The 16,536-nt window shown below is 35.8% G+C and overlaps 1 protein-coding gene across 1 annotated transcript; it reads right to left on the bottom strand.

Moving 5' to 3' along the window:
• Positions 1-892: 892 nt before the first annotated feature.
• ppp4r1l (protein phosphatase 4, regulatory subunit 1-like) lies at positions 893-16,229 on the bottom strand. Its single transcript, XM_082137094.1, has 20 exons — positions 15,994-16,229; positions 15,147-15,191; positions 13,940-14,069; positions 13,133-13,239; positions 12,912-13,054; positions 12,388-12,534; positions 12,039-12,146; positions 10,861-10,926; positions 10,533-10,691; positions 10,135-10,259; positions 8,962-9,410; positions 8,654-8,871; positions 7,650-7,736; positions 7,228-7,413; positions 6,778-6,939; positions 6,181-6,281; positions 5,975-6,095; positions 5,095-5,229; positions 4,544-4,685; positions 893-3,448 (listed from the first exon to the last, which is right to left on the bottom strand). The coding sequence occupies exons 1-20, from the start codon at positions 15,998-16,000 to the stop codon at positions 3,303-3,305; spliced, it is 2,784 nt and encodes a 927-aa protein (XP_081993220.1). The 5' UTR covers positions 16,001-16,229; the 3' UTR covers positions 893-3,302.
• Between the last annotated feature and the right edge of the window lie 307 nt (positions 16,230-16,536).

Raw genomic sequence — 16,536 nt, 5'->3', positions numbered from 1 at the left:
ATTTTACTTGGCCATAAATGCCATTCCCATTCAATACAATGTATCTATACACTTTATGTAATTTGCATATTAATGTGTTCTAGGGGCAACATGTAATAAAAAAAAAGAAATTAATAATGTGTTATAATAATTATTATAATAATAATAATATTATATAATATGCGAGTAATAATTTTTCAACATTTTCATAAATCATCTAATATTTCATAGGAATATTGAAGTATAATTTATTTCCCTATTCACTTCCTGTGTCTCCCAAAATACCTGATAAACATGATTTAAGTACTGGTGTCCACTACAGTGGACTTTTGTAACAGAAAGTCATATATTGATTAGTAGGCAATAAACCCATATCACTTTCCTGAGATGTTGATTCATGATGAACTATTTGAAAATGAGTCTGATTTAAATGATAATTACAAAAATGTATCATCTTTTCACTAAATTAATGTCAGCCATTTTTAAAGACCAAGGAGAAGCTGTTGTCATGGTGAAACCTCCAGACATCTGGTATCTAAATGTGCACTTTACAGGACATCCAGACTTAAAACTGAGACATGGTGTCAGAAATATTGACCAAAATATAATGTCTTCTACAGCGGAAAAAGTCTATTCCTGGGTCCCAGAAGGATAAACGAGACTGACTAATCAGCCTTAATTATGTATACACAATATAAAAATACTATTATTATAATATAATCACACTAATCGGTGTATTACGCAAAAGTCCAGCAGGGGTAGAGTTGTGTTATGATTTTCTTTGCTCTATTAAATGTAATTTAATTATAAGACTTTTGTAATTGCATTGGAAATATGTTGACTTGTGCACACAGGCTCCTCATTGAGTTTTAACTGAAACGTCTTCAAAATAAAGGGCACAACTGAGAAATGATTTCAAATTTATATTATTTTAATTAACCAATACTAAAAATAACAATACATAAACTGTTTTTAAAAGAGATGCACAGAAAAATTACAAATGTTGTAACCTGAAAGGTTAGGATATAAAATCTTTGAACATGATACATTGAGAAGTATACAATGGGGGGGAGATCAAATCAAATATTGTATCTTAATATTGTAACAATATGAGAAAACTAGTGGATCAATACATATGCAGACATATGAAGTGGTTTCGTTGACATATCAGTGATGTCAGTGCCTCAGTAAATCAAACAGGAGAATTTATTGGGGAAAATATAACAATCTAACAAAATAGAAATCTATCAACATGATGCATATGAAAAAAAAAGAAACAAACAAACAAAGAGGACACACAGATGCATGCACACAAACACACAAGGGAACACAAGGAAAACAACTTCGCCCATTATACAATTCCAAACCAAGTATCGCCAAAAAAAAAAAAAAAAGAACAAAAAAAAAAAGACTGGCCTTGAATCCTGTAGATATCGTCAATAAAATCATATCAATTTAATCACAGGCTGTATTTCTGAACTAGACTAAACTTTTTTTTTTTTTTTAAACAATTCCATATACACAATCCATAAACATATTCCATATACACATCTGTGAGAATAAATGCACTGGATCCGAGCACCACTTGTTTGGTCAAGAAAGTTGCCTTATTAAAAAAAAATCTGAACAACTGATACGTCATGATTCATCCAGTCCAGCAGATTTATTATTATTATTATTTATATATTAAAAAAGGGCCTGCAATTTACTTTCCATTGAACCCCTTAATGATTAGTAAAGTGCTCTTGGCAAAGTTTGCCCTTACGTGCTGATGTGGGTCCGGTCCCCCAATTTAAATATATAAACCATTAAAACAGGCATAGCGATGACCGATCAGCAGCCAGAAGCAAGTACGCCCATGCCAAGAGCAGCACAACCATGAAACGGATGGTCCGTCACATCAACTTCAAGCACGTAGTTCACTTTGAAAGCAAATTTGGGAATTGTCAGAGGAATTGTGGAGTGCTTTGATTAACTCGTGCAAATGCGACTAAACAGTGTGCTTGCTTCATTGTTTTCCACAGACAACCAAGCAGCGCCCCCTGCAGGTCAGCTCATAATTAACCAATAATGATCATATAATTCTAAAGACTGGGCATGTCTAACAATTTTGCTTGTACAGTGTCTAAATGTCATCTAGTGGCTGTAAAGGTTGCTTGGAAAGCATTGCTTTACTCCTGACGCCCCTCTAAAATACTGGCCCCTTTCATTTATAAAACGGCGAGGTATAAAACCGCTCTTCACCAATCAGGGAAGACAAATAGGTTACATACAACTGGATCTCACTCAAAACACACAGGAAAACGTGTACATTAAAATATCAGTACTGAAAGACAAAAGCAAATCCTTGTGAGCTACAAAAGGGTTGAGCAAAAAGAGGGAGGTTTTCGTCTCCCGAGCTGCAGTAACTCGAGAAGACGCTTGTTTGCTGTTTCCCACAATGATGCAGGTGCATTCTGAGGGTCAGGTAAACAGGTGGTTGGTAAATGCAGCACAATTTCACTTAGCCTCAGCTCGATACCATTTTGCGGCATTGCAGCTTTAAAAACATCTGAATATCAGGTCTCCCTGAGTTAGTAGCACTTCACTGTCAGCCTGCTTATGTCCTTCTTAGTCCTTTTTGTATTAAGAAATCCACAAGAAAAGGAAATGAGAAAAAAAAAAAAAGAAGTCTTACAAATGTACAGTTAGCTTTGGAGGGGCAGCTGGTAGCATCTGAACGGGTTTGAGAGGAAACGACACGATCCGCCTTTAAGATGCGTCTTGTGTCTCCAAATACTTTCTGCTGCCACAAAGGTGCAAAAGAAATCTTGCACCATTCAGAGAGGTGAGATGGTTGTTCGGTGTTTGAAGGTGTGTGTGTGTGTGTGTGTGTGTGCTGGGCTTAAAGTGAGGTTGTGTAAGTGAGAGATTGCCAGGGCCTCGTGTATGAAAAGTTTTGCATTCATTTTTAATTGCTTGACAAGGCAATCTCCCAATTTAACCATCTAAATGGCAAAAACCACTGTGGAAAATATTTTTGCACGGCTGTATTACCATAAATATGCATACATTTGCATATTTTAAGTATCCAATTTTAAATTTAGCTACACATAAGTTGATTTCTTTTATGGATAAATGAGGCCCATTTTGTGTATAAATCAGAAAATGCGTAATATATGCATATACTGTCAAATGTGGAGCATTTTAGGAGAGGATAAGGATACATTGTGTGTGTGTGAAGGTCTTGGTCAGTAGTTCCTATTTGTAAACACTTGTCTGCAAATCCGTTTAGTGTTGTTCCTGCTGGTGCTTGTTCACATGTGTGGATTGAGCTAAAGGTGCTAAATGAGCGCTGCTGTGTCCATGACGTTCCTGTTGGCATCCAGTGTGGCAAAGAACCGCACGTCCCTGTCCTTGTCCATCCTCAGTTCGGACAGAGCCTCTTCCAGCTCATCCGAATAAGCGCTGCCTGGGTCCTTGAAGTACGCTGAGATCAGAGCACACACATAGATGGTGATCAGAACTGATGCCTAAACTGTAGCCGGGTTTCCATTACAGATTTGCACAATTTTGCGATATTTTCTAAATGTCGATGAAAAACGATTATGACATGACGGCGTTCCCATTAACCGATGTTATGTGACTAAAATATAATTTTTTCCTTTCGCGATAAGTTATTATAAAAATCATGGCAACGGATGTTGGAAGGTTTACATATATCGCAGCCACCGTAATAGCCATTATTTTTAATCGAAGGAGACGAAAGCATGTTATGCAAGGAAAGCCCCTTATACTTGGGAGCGGCCACATACTGTATGGGGTGTTTCTCCCTCATATCTGCTTCGAGGTCTTGATAAATTGTGGCATTTCTTTGTGGTTTAGAATTTTATGAGTTTAATAAAGAACTCTGTTTCGTCTTCTGTCCAAACATACCGCACCATCTTTGAAGAATGATTGACGTTTATGTACACCAGGTGACCTGTAAATGCACAAAAAAACTTTCCATTGCAGTTTTGCTAAATATTCTTTTTGTCGGAAACTTTTTTTACGACATATGCGAGTTTTTGCGAAACTGACGTGTTTCCATTGGGCGTATTCTCAATTAGCAATTTGCGCAATTTGATGTGTAATGGAAACGCAGCTTGTGTACACTTACACTGAACAGTTACTTAGCAAAATATTTTATCTTTTGTGCTAATAATAGATCACTTTTGAGTTAAATGGTCACTAGCCTTTAAGGTTCAAATAAATAAAAAATATAAAACAATATAAAAACCAAACCAAATAAAATAAAATAAAAACAAAGTCAATGGTTTTTACATCACTGCCTGGAAAAAGTACACTTGACATCTTGTACTTTGGACATTATAATTCTAGAAAGCATTTCATTGGACAAAAATAAGTATACACTTCATACAGGATATTACTCGTTAATATTTTTGTTCCATTTTCCAGGCAGACAAAAGAGAGTAACTTTGAATTTAATTGTAACCCTTGGAGGGCCTAATAAAGGAGACATACGTCTATGTAAACATCCTGTGATGCACGCATCTTCTAACTTGTCTGTGCGTTTGTGTCTTACGTTTTTCTAACACGCTCTGCCGTAACGCCTTGGCCACCAGCACGCGTACGTTGGGCACAGGATCTGATGAGAGGCTGAGCAGACTGGGAAGAAGGTGCTGTGCAAACTGGTCCATGGGCATGCAGTCCTCCTCCACTATTGCCTGAATGGAAACAAAGGAAATGTCTCAATTGGTCTCTCCCACATTGTTAGAGGTTTAGATTTTTCCTGATGCATATTATACCAAAAAAAAAAGAGAGCAGGTTTTATACAAATAAAATAAATAAATAAATAAAAAATTGTCATTAGCTTCGTTCTGATTGGTTGACTAACACTTAATTGCACACTAGTCTATTATTGTGGTATCTTGATTTCAAATGTATTCCACAATGTCATGAAACAACTTATTCTATGCAAAATATTTACTGAAAGTTGAAATTAACAGCAGCAATAATATGACAATAAAAGAAGCTAATAAATATTGCAGGACCACATGAATTTATATAAAGATGTTGGGACTGTAAATCCTTTGGGTAATACTGCATGAAACTACAATTTGATGTAAAATTTACCTGGCAAATGAATGCAAATGCCTGACGTCCGACCCATTTGGGACAGTGGCAGAATCTCATAATGAGCTCATTAATGTAATTCAGACCCAGGTCATGAGCTTCACAGGAATACAACTTCTGCAGGATCACCACCACCTAAACACATTCACAAGACAAATCTTTAAAAAATACTAGAATAGGTTTTCATGCTTGAAAAAAAAAAACCCATTATTTTTTACATATTTGAGATTGTTGCAGCACCTTTCTTCCCAGTCTGTCAGTAATGCTCTGTTTAGTTCCAGTTTCTATGAAGCCCCTCCTTCTGAAAAGCACTGTGCTCTAATTGGTCGCTGGACCAGTGGGTTGTGATTGGTCAACCACTTCGCACTTGTTTCGGAAATGTCACTGCCTTTACCATAACAGCAAGTTTATACTACTATCGCAACTCAACCAGGCCTGCGCATGCCTTGGGTGGGAATTATTTAAATGAGGGATATTGCGATGTGTACATTCCCAGAAGGAAACTCAAGACTACAATCAAGGCGTTTCAGGGAGTTCAGAAACAGTGATATAGAGAATACTGTAACTTCCTTTGGAGTGACTTTGTGCTTTGCAACTTTGCAGACCTTTTTCATGCTGAAACAGCAACATTACACACTAAAGAAAGTTGAAAATGAAAAAAAGCATAAAAGGTCCTCTTTAAAACATTTTAAACACTAAATACATGTGCAGATCACCTGAGACAGTTGTTAATACCAGGTCTAAAAAGCCTATAAGATGAGGTTTAAAACAGTCCAGTAGAGTTGCTAAAAGCAGAACACAAATTCAAACAATAAAGCTAGTGTAAGGTATTGCAATGTTGCACTATTTTTGGAAACAAGCTGATGGAAACTTGACTCACCAGTTTATAGGAGATCCACCGCACTTCAGACACTTTGTCAGAGCAAAGGTTAAGTGCAATTTGTCTGAGGTAGTCATAGATGTCGTTGTGACTGTACAACTCAATGATCAGGATAAGCTGCCTAAATACAGACAGACAAATGCCACAAGAGTGAGATCACAATTGAGAGCTTCAAAAAAGCCTTTGTGTAACAAAGGAGTACGTACTCAGCTAGCTCATAGCGGAATCTCCAATTTCGGCTGTTGTCCGTCACCATGAACTCCTGCAGCTGATACAGATACTCCCGACGCTTCTCTGCATGAAGAAGCTACAAAAGAGAAAACAGAACGATCTGCTGATGCCAGTGTTGTTAGGGGCATTGACTAAAACAAAAACTATTGAATGTTGCTGAAATATAAAGCTAAAATAAAATTAAATATAAATATTGGATGACAAAATGTAAACATAAAGATGAAAAATATTGCCTTGGCAAATAACAACAAAAAAAGTAAGAATTAAATCCATAAAGAAATAGAAATAAATAAAAGTAAATTGAAAATATTAATAAAAATTAACTAAACAATACTAAAATAACACTGGTTGGGACAGCCATGACATGCTTGTAAAATTCAACTTTTTGAAATGCATTTAACAAATCAGCAAACTCTTACAAAACTTATAACTTGAAAAAAAAAAGGGGGAAGGAAATGCACAAATTCTCTCATTTTATAATTCTCAAACAAGAATTTTTTTCAGTATGGACAATTCAAAGCTCTTTGCATAAACCACACATTTTCTCAGTTAATGAAATGTCATATTCTCACCTTCAAGAAATCATACAGATGTTTGAGGACTCCTATCCGCACCTCATCAAGATCTTTGAGGAAACCATTAAATATGGGCACCAGGTCAGCCGCGGTCAGCTGATCCCCCAGAATCACTGCCAACTCGTGGATAGAGAACGCAAGTGTCCGTCGCACCTTCCACTGCAACACATACAAAGTTAATTCATTTGAAAAATGCAAAACCGAAGCTACTGCGTATATAACCTCATACATTACATATTTACAAAACAAAGACAATTATAATCCATCAGAGTATGGTACAGTGAAAATAGTTTAATTAATAATAAGTAAATATATAGTATATAATATAACATATATATGAATTATCTTTTAAATATATAAGGTTAAGCAACAGTACTGTACTACTAACATTTTGACAGTTTTGTTAAACCTTGATTTTCCAAGTAATGCATAAAGAGGAAGTTTTACCTGTACGTCTGTAGCGAGGGTCTCGTACGTGTCTTTGAGGCAGTGCCAGTTCTGTCTGCCCAGCGTTAGGGCGACACCTGGCAAGCTGAACGCACAGTGTTTGGCGATCTCAGTGTCTACGGTCTGAGCTCGAGCGGGGTCTGTCATGGACAGATACTGATCCAGCAACTGCTGTGGAATTACATTCTGTGACGACAGAAACAATGAGTGTTAGGTCAGTCAGATTGTGATTGTTTATTTACAAAAAGAGTTTCTTTGTACATTTGATGAGCTTTTCATCAATGATTGCAATATGAAAAAAAATGAAGGCCAATGTAAAGCCATGAGATTTTTATATGGTAAAACATGCAAGTGTTTCCATCAGAGTATGGTACAGTGAAAATATTGTTTAATTAATAAGAAGTAAATATATAGTGCATTACCTGGACTTTAGACTTCTCCTCTTCGCATGTTTTAACTTGTGAGTTGGTGTCTTTTTCTTCCTCCACATTTTCTATTAGGTCTGATTCCTGTATGCAGGCACACACACACACACACACACACACACACACACAAATGCATGTATAATGAACTCTCTACTGTAGTTACTGTGCCAGCACTTCCTTCTAATGACATTTGCATAAACAGATTTACATAAAACTGTAGAAAGGGATTTGCCATGTCAAACAGTGGAAGCAGCATCAAAATCATTTAAAAAAACATTATTCTTCTTTGATAATTGTTATGATCTCATATTAATTGATAGATTACATGGAATATTGTTTTTTTCCTGCCTAAATGTAGATTCTTCATTTGAAGGCTTTACCCAGGAAAATTTATATAAAATGAATTGAATTAAAATGCATTTATGGACAGTTCTAACAATATTAATAATTTGTATTCATATTATTATAAAATTAAAATTATAATTGTTAACATTTAAAAAAAATCCATTACATTTTTAAAGAATGTAGTAATAATAATTTATTTATTATTAATAATATGACTGTCTGAAGATTAAATATTTGGTCACTTTATTTTAAAGTGTCCTTGTTAAATGTAGTTACTATAGTAATAACTATAAATTATGCATAGTTACATGCAACTAACTCTAAACAAAACCCTAATCCTAGCCCTAAAGTAACTGAAGTTAATTAATATTAAGTATAATTTCACTGAAACAAGAACACCTTACAATAAAGTGTAACATGAATAAAGAAATTACAATAACAAATCTTATTATTATTATTATTATTATTATTACAAAATTTATAAATTATTATGCCAACATTTAAAAAAATGTAAAGTATTATAACATTAATTAAATGTAATAACACTTTAAATGTAAAAATGTAATAGATCACTTTTTAAAATGTTATAATTGTTAAATGGCTAAAATAAATTTTATTTTATTTGACATTTATGAACCATGAAGTTGTCCTCTCACCTCACTGCTGTGTTCAGAGTCATCTACCAGCACAGGTGAAGTGGAGGGCGAGTCTGAGATCTGTGTGTCTGTCAGTGAGAGTTCACTCATGGCACTGAGCTCATCAGACGTCGGGGAGCCTGTGGAACCGTTACTCTCTGACACAGACTCGTCAGCGTCTTCTGTTTGACTCTCTAATTGAGCAGCTTTCAGCGCAGCGGACAACACCTTCACTTGAGCTGCGAGTGGAAAGCAAACGGGGGAATGAATAACTACAATTCCCTACTCGGGGAAAAGAGCAAAAGAACATGAGCTCTTTTCACAATCACCTTGAACATCAGGATCATCTAGGTGGGGCTGAAGACAGTCCAACACTTTCTGGATCTGGGAGCTGGTGGCTGGGCCTTGTGCATCTAAACTTGGCAAGTTTTCTTTCCCCCCTCTCATGGTCTCTTCTTTTTCTTTCACCACATCTCTTTTCTCTCCTTGCAGTAGCCACAGGTCTTGGGTAATGTCAGGTAGTGGGGATCTCCAGAAGTTGAATGAGTTGAACATTGTGCAGTCGTCCATCTTCTGGTTGGACGAAGGGGTTAAGCATTCGGGCTGGTTCTGGCTGGTGCTATAAGAGTGGCCTTCTGGAGGACGTGATGGTGGAACCGCTGTGTCTGTGGTGGATTGTAGCTGCTCTGAACGGGGCTGAATGAGACTGTCTGAACAACCATCAATGGAGGCATTGCGGATGTTACTCGAATTGCTGGTGGTCACTTCCTGTCTGTGGCTACAAAGACAAGAGGGGTTCATTTAGAATTGATTCAGTCATTTTGTTTTGTAAACACATTTCAATATAAAAAAAGTGACTAAGATCTCTACACTACTGTTCAAAAGTTTGGGGTCGATAATTTTTTTTTTTTTAAGTGTCTTATGCTCATCTAGGCTGCATTTATATGATGAAAAATACAGTAAAAACTGTAATATTGTGAAATATTATTACAATTTAAAATAACTTTTTTCTATTTTAATATATTTTAAAATGTCATTTATTCCTGTGATGCAAAGCTGAATTTGTCACATGATCCTTCAGAAATTATTCTAATATGCTGATTTGCTGCTCAAGAAACATTTCAGATTTTTACCAATATTTAAATTGTCGTGCTGCTTAGTATTTTTGTGGAAACCATGATTGATGATTGGATTTTTGATTTTGTTTGTAACAATGTAAATCTTTACTGTCACTTTTGATTGATTTAATGCAACATTGCTAAATAAAAGTATACATTTTTCTTCAAAAATAAATCACACTGACCTTTACCTTTTGAACATTATGTAACTATTTAAAAAAGTAACTAGGAAACAGTCAAATAGGGGTCAGGTGAACCAAAAACAAGCATAATTATACAGACCTTCCAGCAAAGTGGATTGATAATCAACTACAACAACTAGTTAATAACAAACCTATGTAGTTTTCCTACACACACCATAGTGAAGAAACCATGTGCGCTTACCTCTCTGAGGAGATCTTCGGTATCTCGCAGAGGGTTCCATCCTCACAGAAGTGCAATCCTGTGATAGAAGGGTTGGCAAACGTGGAGATGAAACGACCTAGAGACTGGAACGCAGCCTGGCGTACCTGAAAAGGAAAAAAAGAGAGAAGTTCCCTTCCTTTTAAAAAACAGATCCATCCATTCTCCATACCTCTTTGTCCAGATCTAATTTCTAAAATGTAATAAAGATCGTCAAACATAAGTAGAAAACAGAAAATCAGAAATCTCACAGGTCCAAACAAAGTCCTACTCCGCATAGCTGCATACTAAACATCAAATAACCATGTTCACTTTCAGAGAGGACAGAAATTACAGCATGTTAGAACACAGTGTTAGTGTGTGTATATCTTTGCTCTTACCCAGCGTGACTGATCACTAATGAGGTTGATGAACAAGGGGGACAATTTAGTACGTCGCACTTCTGGAGAAGTGCAATTTGAAACAACCATGAAGCACTCGGCACAGGCTTTCCGAATACCCCACAGACTGTCCGAGCACAGGTCAAAAAACTTCGGCATCTGAAGTCAGAACAAAGAGATGGTGCTGGTTAACACATTGGTCGTGTTAGGCTTCATAAGATTAAGGATATTTTTGGGGTCTAGCACTCAGATATAATTAACATATTCATTTTGGCCCACTGTGATTGTCATAAATACAAGCACAAAAGGATAGCTGCAGAGGTCTCACCAGTAGTTTCTCTGTGGCTTCCTGGCCAACAATAGAACAGAACTCGCCGAAGTTTGCTGCACAGACCTGATAGTGAGAAGAAAAAGAAAAAATACAGGGTTTAGACATTTGCAATGAGGTCAAATTCAGTCTTCTGTTATGTTGTAAGCAGAAGCCTGCTGCAACTCAAGCAGCATTGCTTTCTGCCAACCCAGCACGAGTTTCAAAAGTAGATTAACATTTTTCACAACCTTTTCTACACAATATAGGCCTAAGTTTCATAACTGCAGTTATCTGAAAGACAGAAGTCACAAACAAGGTCAACATTAAGCAGCACTGTTTTAATCAGCTTGTTTTGTCCAGAGTACAACTTTATCGTGTCAAGGCTCTTTGTTCATAGAAGCCATTTCTATCCATTGTGTTCTCAGGATTGTTACTTATTTGTCTCATGATACTCATATAATCATGCATGGACTTGGAATTTCCACACTTTCGTAAAAGAGAAATACACTGAAATACACTACCGTTCAAAAGATTGGGTCAGTAAGACTTCTTTTTTTTTTTTTAAGAAATTAACACTTTCGTTCAGCAATGATGCATTAAATTGATAATAAAAAGTATTTTTAAAAAGTGTAAAAAAGTAAAAGTGAAAGTAAAAGTAAAAGTGTTTCTTGAGCACCAAATCAGCATATTAGAAAGATTTCTGAAGGATCATGTGACTGAAGACTGGAGTAATGCTGCTGAAAATTCAGCTTTGCATCAAAATTGTATTTTAAAATATATTAAAATAGAAAACACAACAATATTTCACAAATTTACTGTAGATCAAATATATGCAGCCTCATCGAGCATAAGAGACCACACACCTTTCAATGATAGTGTATTTTAGGAACAAATTATAAAAAAGTGGCATCTCTAAACAAATGCAGCAAAAGCGTGTTTTTTTTAAACTAAATGTATACATTTACTTTTGATCCCAAGGTGATTACTCATATGTGTGACATAAGAAGATCACAGACACACACCAACTATAAACCTGTTCCACTAACATTTAACAAATCACAGAATGACAAATACTTACACAGACTTCATTTTGAACTGCATATCTATTGTTTATATTTTGTTCAATTTAACTAAATGATTGCAAAGACAACTCAAACAGTTCTTCAAAGAATTATGGAACATTTTGAGAGTATTACCTTGCGGACTTGAAATAGTCTGACGTCACAGCAGAGTTCACAAAAGCGCAGCAATAAAAGGTGTTCCACCGTGTCTTTAGTCAACATGGTCACCAACTTGCACATTATCTGCAATAAAACATTATCCACCATTAAGATCAAAACATGAAAGTTCATCCCAACCCCATAAAACAATTAGCACAGTAACAGTATGATTCAGACAGTATACAGATAAGCATTCCATCACAGATGGAATGAAGTTACGACAGGAAATATAATCTCTTCAGTCCTATGGTTTACATATTTTTATGATGAGTATTATCCACTACCAGTAATCAGTGTTGCATTCTCTTTAACACAAAGGACTCACCGCTACAGCCTCGATCTTATAATCGTCGTCACTACTGGGTTCAGTGAGCTCGAGAAGCACAGGGCAGACTTTTCCCTCCATATCTGCCTTACTCATCAGTCCCTGTTCAAGTAGCACCAGCAAAGCGGCCTGGCTCGTCTTTCGCACCTAAGGGAAAAGCACAGACAAAACCGGCTCAATGGGTTGTCTGAATGACTAATGTTAAGGAAACCCTGAATAATAAGGCTTTAGGCTTTTTTCCAATACTAATCAGATGCATTCCTTAAGGATATATAGATGCCAAACACCACCCTTTAATATGAAAATAACAAATATTTAACAAATAAATACTACACACAATTATCAAAGTCTTCATTAAAAAAACAGAACCCTACAAATTAAGCATAATAATGGGAACATTGCTTACTAGTCAGTTGTTGCCAGACTAGTCACCCACTCCTACTCAAAAGCCATGATGTTTGTCAACCTTACTTCTATTCAAAAGAACAACTCAAAGAACAGCCAGTTTTTCGAGTGGAACTTACCTGGTTATTAGGGTCTGTGAGATACCGGACCACAATGGGAACAAGGTACCGTGAGAAGGCTTCTGGGAAATTGGGGCGATTTTCATGGAGGAACATGGCAATGTTTGGTACCTGCTCCATCAATTCTGCTCGCACTGTCGGTTCTGTAACATCACAATATATTTATGATATTACGTACTACCACACTAGACAAGTCAAATACAGGTAAAAGCCATACAAACCTCCATCCTCAGACATCCTGGCAACCGTTTCCATGACGCTGATGAAGTCATTTTCATTATCACTGAACTCCCGGAGCACATCCAGCAATCCACGAGCCACAATTTGCCTGAAAATAAACATCACGCTATCAAGTACACCATAATAGGCCACATGACATGAGCCTTCACAATTTATAAGCACAAAACTATTTGGAAAAAAAATGACAGCTCAATTTTTAATCCAAGAATAATGTTTATAGCATTTCCAAGTCTAAGCCAAGTTCTTTTACAATGACATGCCTTACAAGTATTTCGGGCCCAACGTCATGTCAGGTTCGCTTTAAGCACTTAAAGGGATAGTCCACCCAAAAATGTAAATTCTGTCATACATTTTTTTAGTTATTTTCAATTCACATTTATTTGTTTAGCGATTTTCACAATACTTATTGTTTCAAAGCAGCTTTACAGAAAATGCATGTCTACGTTACAATTAAGAGTGATCTGTTATCAGAGGTGACAGTGTCAAAGTAATGCCTTTCAGAAATGTACATTTACAAATCACACAGTTAGCTAATTATGTATCATTTTAAGGCAGAAACAATGAGCTCATTAAAGTAATGAACACATGTTTGTAAACAAATGATTAAGATATATAGAATTTTTTTTATTGTGTATTGAAAATGTTATTTTCCACCATTGTACCATAAAAAGTTGTATTTTTGGTATCAAATCTCACTTAAATTCAAGTGATAGGTACAAGAGGGACATTTTATACTACTCCTAAATAAACATTTAATATGGCATGACAAGAAGTTGAAGACATCTCACCTGTTGAAGACGTTTTCACTGAAAGCATATTTCTCCAGCCGACCCAGAGGGGTGAGATTATCCTGGCCTGAATCCAGGAATGCTGTTATCCGAATCCCATCACACTCTGAACCATAGTCATCGAATCCAACTGCAAGACAAGATTCATACAGACAGTTAATGACCAAGTATAATTTAATGTCCAGTTTATTGGTACAGCCTCATGGTGGCATCAAATGTGAGATCTTTTACATTCAAACCAGGAATCCCTTTAAAATATAGAGAGAAATTCAGAGTGAAAGCAGATCTAATTAAAAAGGGGAATTTGTTTATTGAGAAATTATTTATTTTACAGCAATAACAGTTAAAGGGATTTCATTACATGCAGTCTGTTTCTGCCAGCAAAGATCACACAGACTACACTTCAACTATATAGTGTACATACAACAACCAGGAAAGATCTCAAAAGCATGAATGGGGTGAATTAAAAATTACATAGAAAATGTATATTTGGTTAATTAAGATTTTTGTTGTTGATTTTTGTTTTGCTGTTGACATTTTCATGACAATTAAGCAATTTTTTTAAATTAAAATATGAAGGTTTTATTTGTTTAATTCCTATTACTTTTAATGACAATTCTCTTACTGTGCACTACATTTTCTATTCAAATCAGAATTAAGAAAGTACATAAATTTTTTATATTTCAGTGCTGTCAAATCGATTAATCGCAATTAATTGAATCTAATATAAAAGTTTGTGTTTATATAATCTATATATATATGTGTGTGTTTACATTATACATATACACACACACATACATACATATATATGGAGGCTTAGAGGCTTTTGCATCTGAACTCTTCATATATCACACACGCAGAGACATGTACACAGACATAATATATAAATATAATAATATATACACACATATATTATATAAGGAAATATTGTTAGATGCGATTAATTGATTTGACAGCACTAATATATATGGCATTATAATAAGATTTTGAGGGGGAAATGTGCTTAATTTTAACTGAAAATAACATCATAATTGCACAATTGTAATGATTCTAAAATGGACTTGATTAAGGGGGAAAAAACTCTTATTTTGGTTGTGGGGTGACACATGACCCAGACATGTTCTTGAGAGGTTTTCCAAGATTCACCCAGCCACATTGATAGAGAGATGCTGATCTGTAAAGTTGCGGACGAGTTCTGTATACTCACAGTCATCCAAATCATCATGACCGTCTTCGAAATATAAAGACAGACCTGTGGAAACACAAACAACAATATGTTTAAAGACTGACAAGTGTACAGTAGATAAACTGACAGTTTCTAGCCATGCTACTGTTACACATGAAGTCGGGCTGTGCCTCACACAACCTAGTCAGCCATCTAACTTGACTCGCATTTTGGGGCTTTTCAGTCCAGAAACGTCCCCATAATACCCCAAAAAAGCTGTTTAGGTACTAGACACCTCACTAGGTTTTGACACACAGCCTAGGCATTTATCGTAGTGTTAGCTTATCTCACTCAAATATCAACTCAACAACAAAATACCCGTTTACCAGGAGACTATGTCTGTCAAACACTTGTTATACTGTAGTCTGCAATAAAATACAAACATGTCTTATGTTATGACACATTATTAATGCATTTCAAAAGGTGACCAGCTAACAAAACGTGTTATCCGGGAAACGACCCCGGTCAGGCTGGCTAACAAACTGACAGTCAAGCTCCTGTCAACTCAGCTATGCTATCTTCACACTTATTTACTTAAAAGTACAGTATATTTTCCATCATCATGTATTTAATACAACATATATCGTCTTGTTGGCCAAAAGTTCTTAATCACAGTACTTTTATAATATCCCAGTATGTCCTGCTAGCTCCACAACTCGCAACTAGTGTTAATCCACTTAAAATTTCACTAGGCTCATGGCCTTTGTTCTAAAATACACCAGAAATGTTAAAAAGGCATTACGCCTCATCACAGTCAACAGCGATAACAGGGCCGATTCTCTTTAAACCGCCCCATAAAGCTTTAAATAAATGTACTAAAGCACGTTACCTGCCATCTTGATTTACAGCGGGGCTGTCACTCCACTTCCTCAAAAGATTTCCTGCTCTTATTTCAATCCCGGCATTTATATGAAGATCAAATACTTAAAAAACAGGGATAAACTCATCGAAACAAAACTCTTTTACGCGCGAAAATATCGTAAATATTTGTATCGCTCAACCGAACGCTCGATGAGAAAAAAAATAAGACAATGTCGATCACGTGACTAGTCTAGCGACGTCCGATTCGTCAATGAACTGTTCGGATGAGTCGGATCTTTTGATTGAATCTGTTGTACCGGTTCACAAAACTGGACTGTTTCGTTTATAAAACGTTGAATTAGGATTACAACATAATTTTCCACAAAATTTTTCTCATTGGCAATTCTCGTTTGGCACTCAGTTTTTTATTCAAATGATCATGAAAGCAGTACAAGTATTACTATGACGTATATAATTAATTTAAATGTATATTTACATTTTATTTAATATTAAATATATGTTATTAAGATTCACCCAGCCACATTGATGGAGGTGTTAATCTGTAAATTTG

The sequence above is a fragment of the Leuciscus leuciscus genome (assembly GCF_965113295.1).
Source record: "Leuciscus leuciscus genome assembly, chromosome: 14".
NCBI classification, from domain to species: domain Eukaryota; kingdom Metazoa; phylum Chordata; class Actinopteri; order Cypriniformes; family Leuciscidae; genus Leuciscus; species Leuciscus leuciscus.
This window is presented reverse-complemented; position numbering and strand designations above follow the sequence as displayed.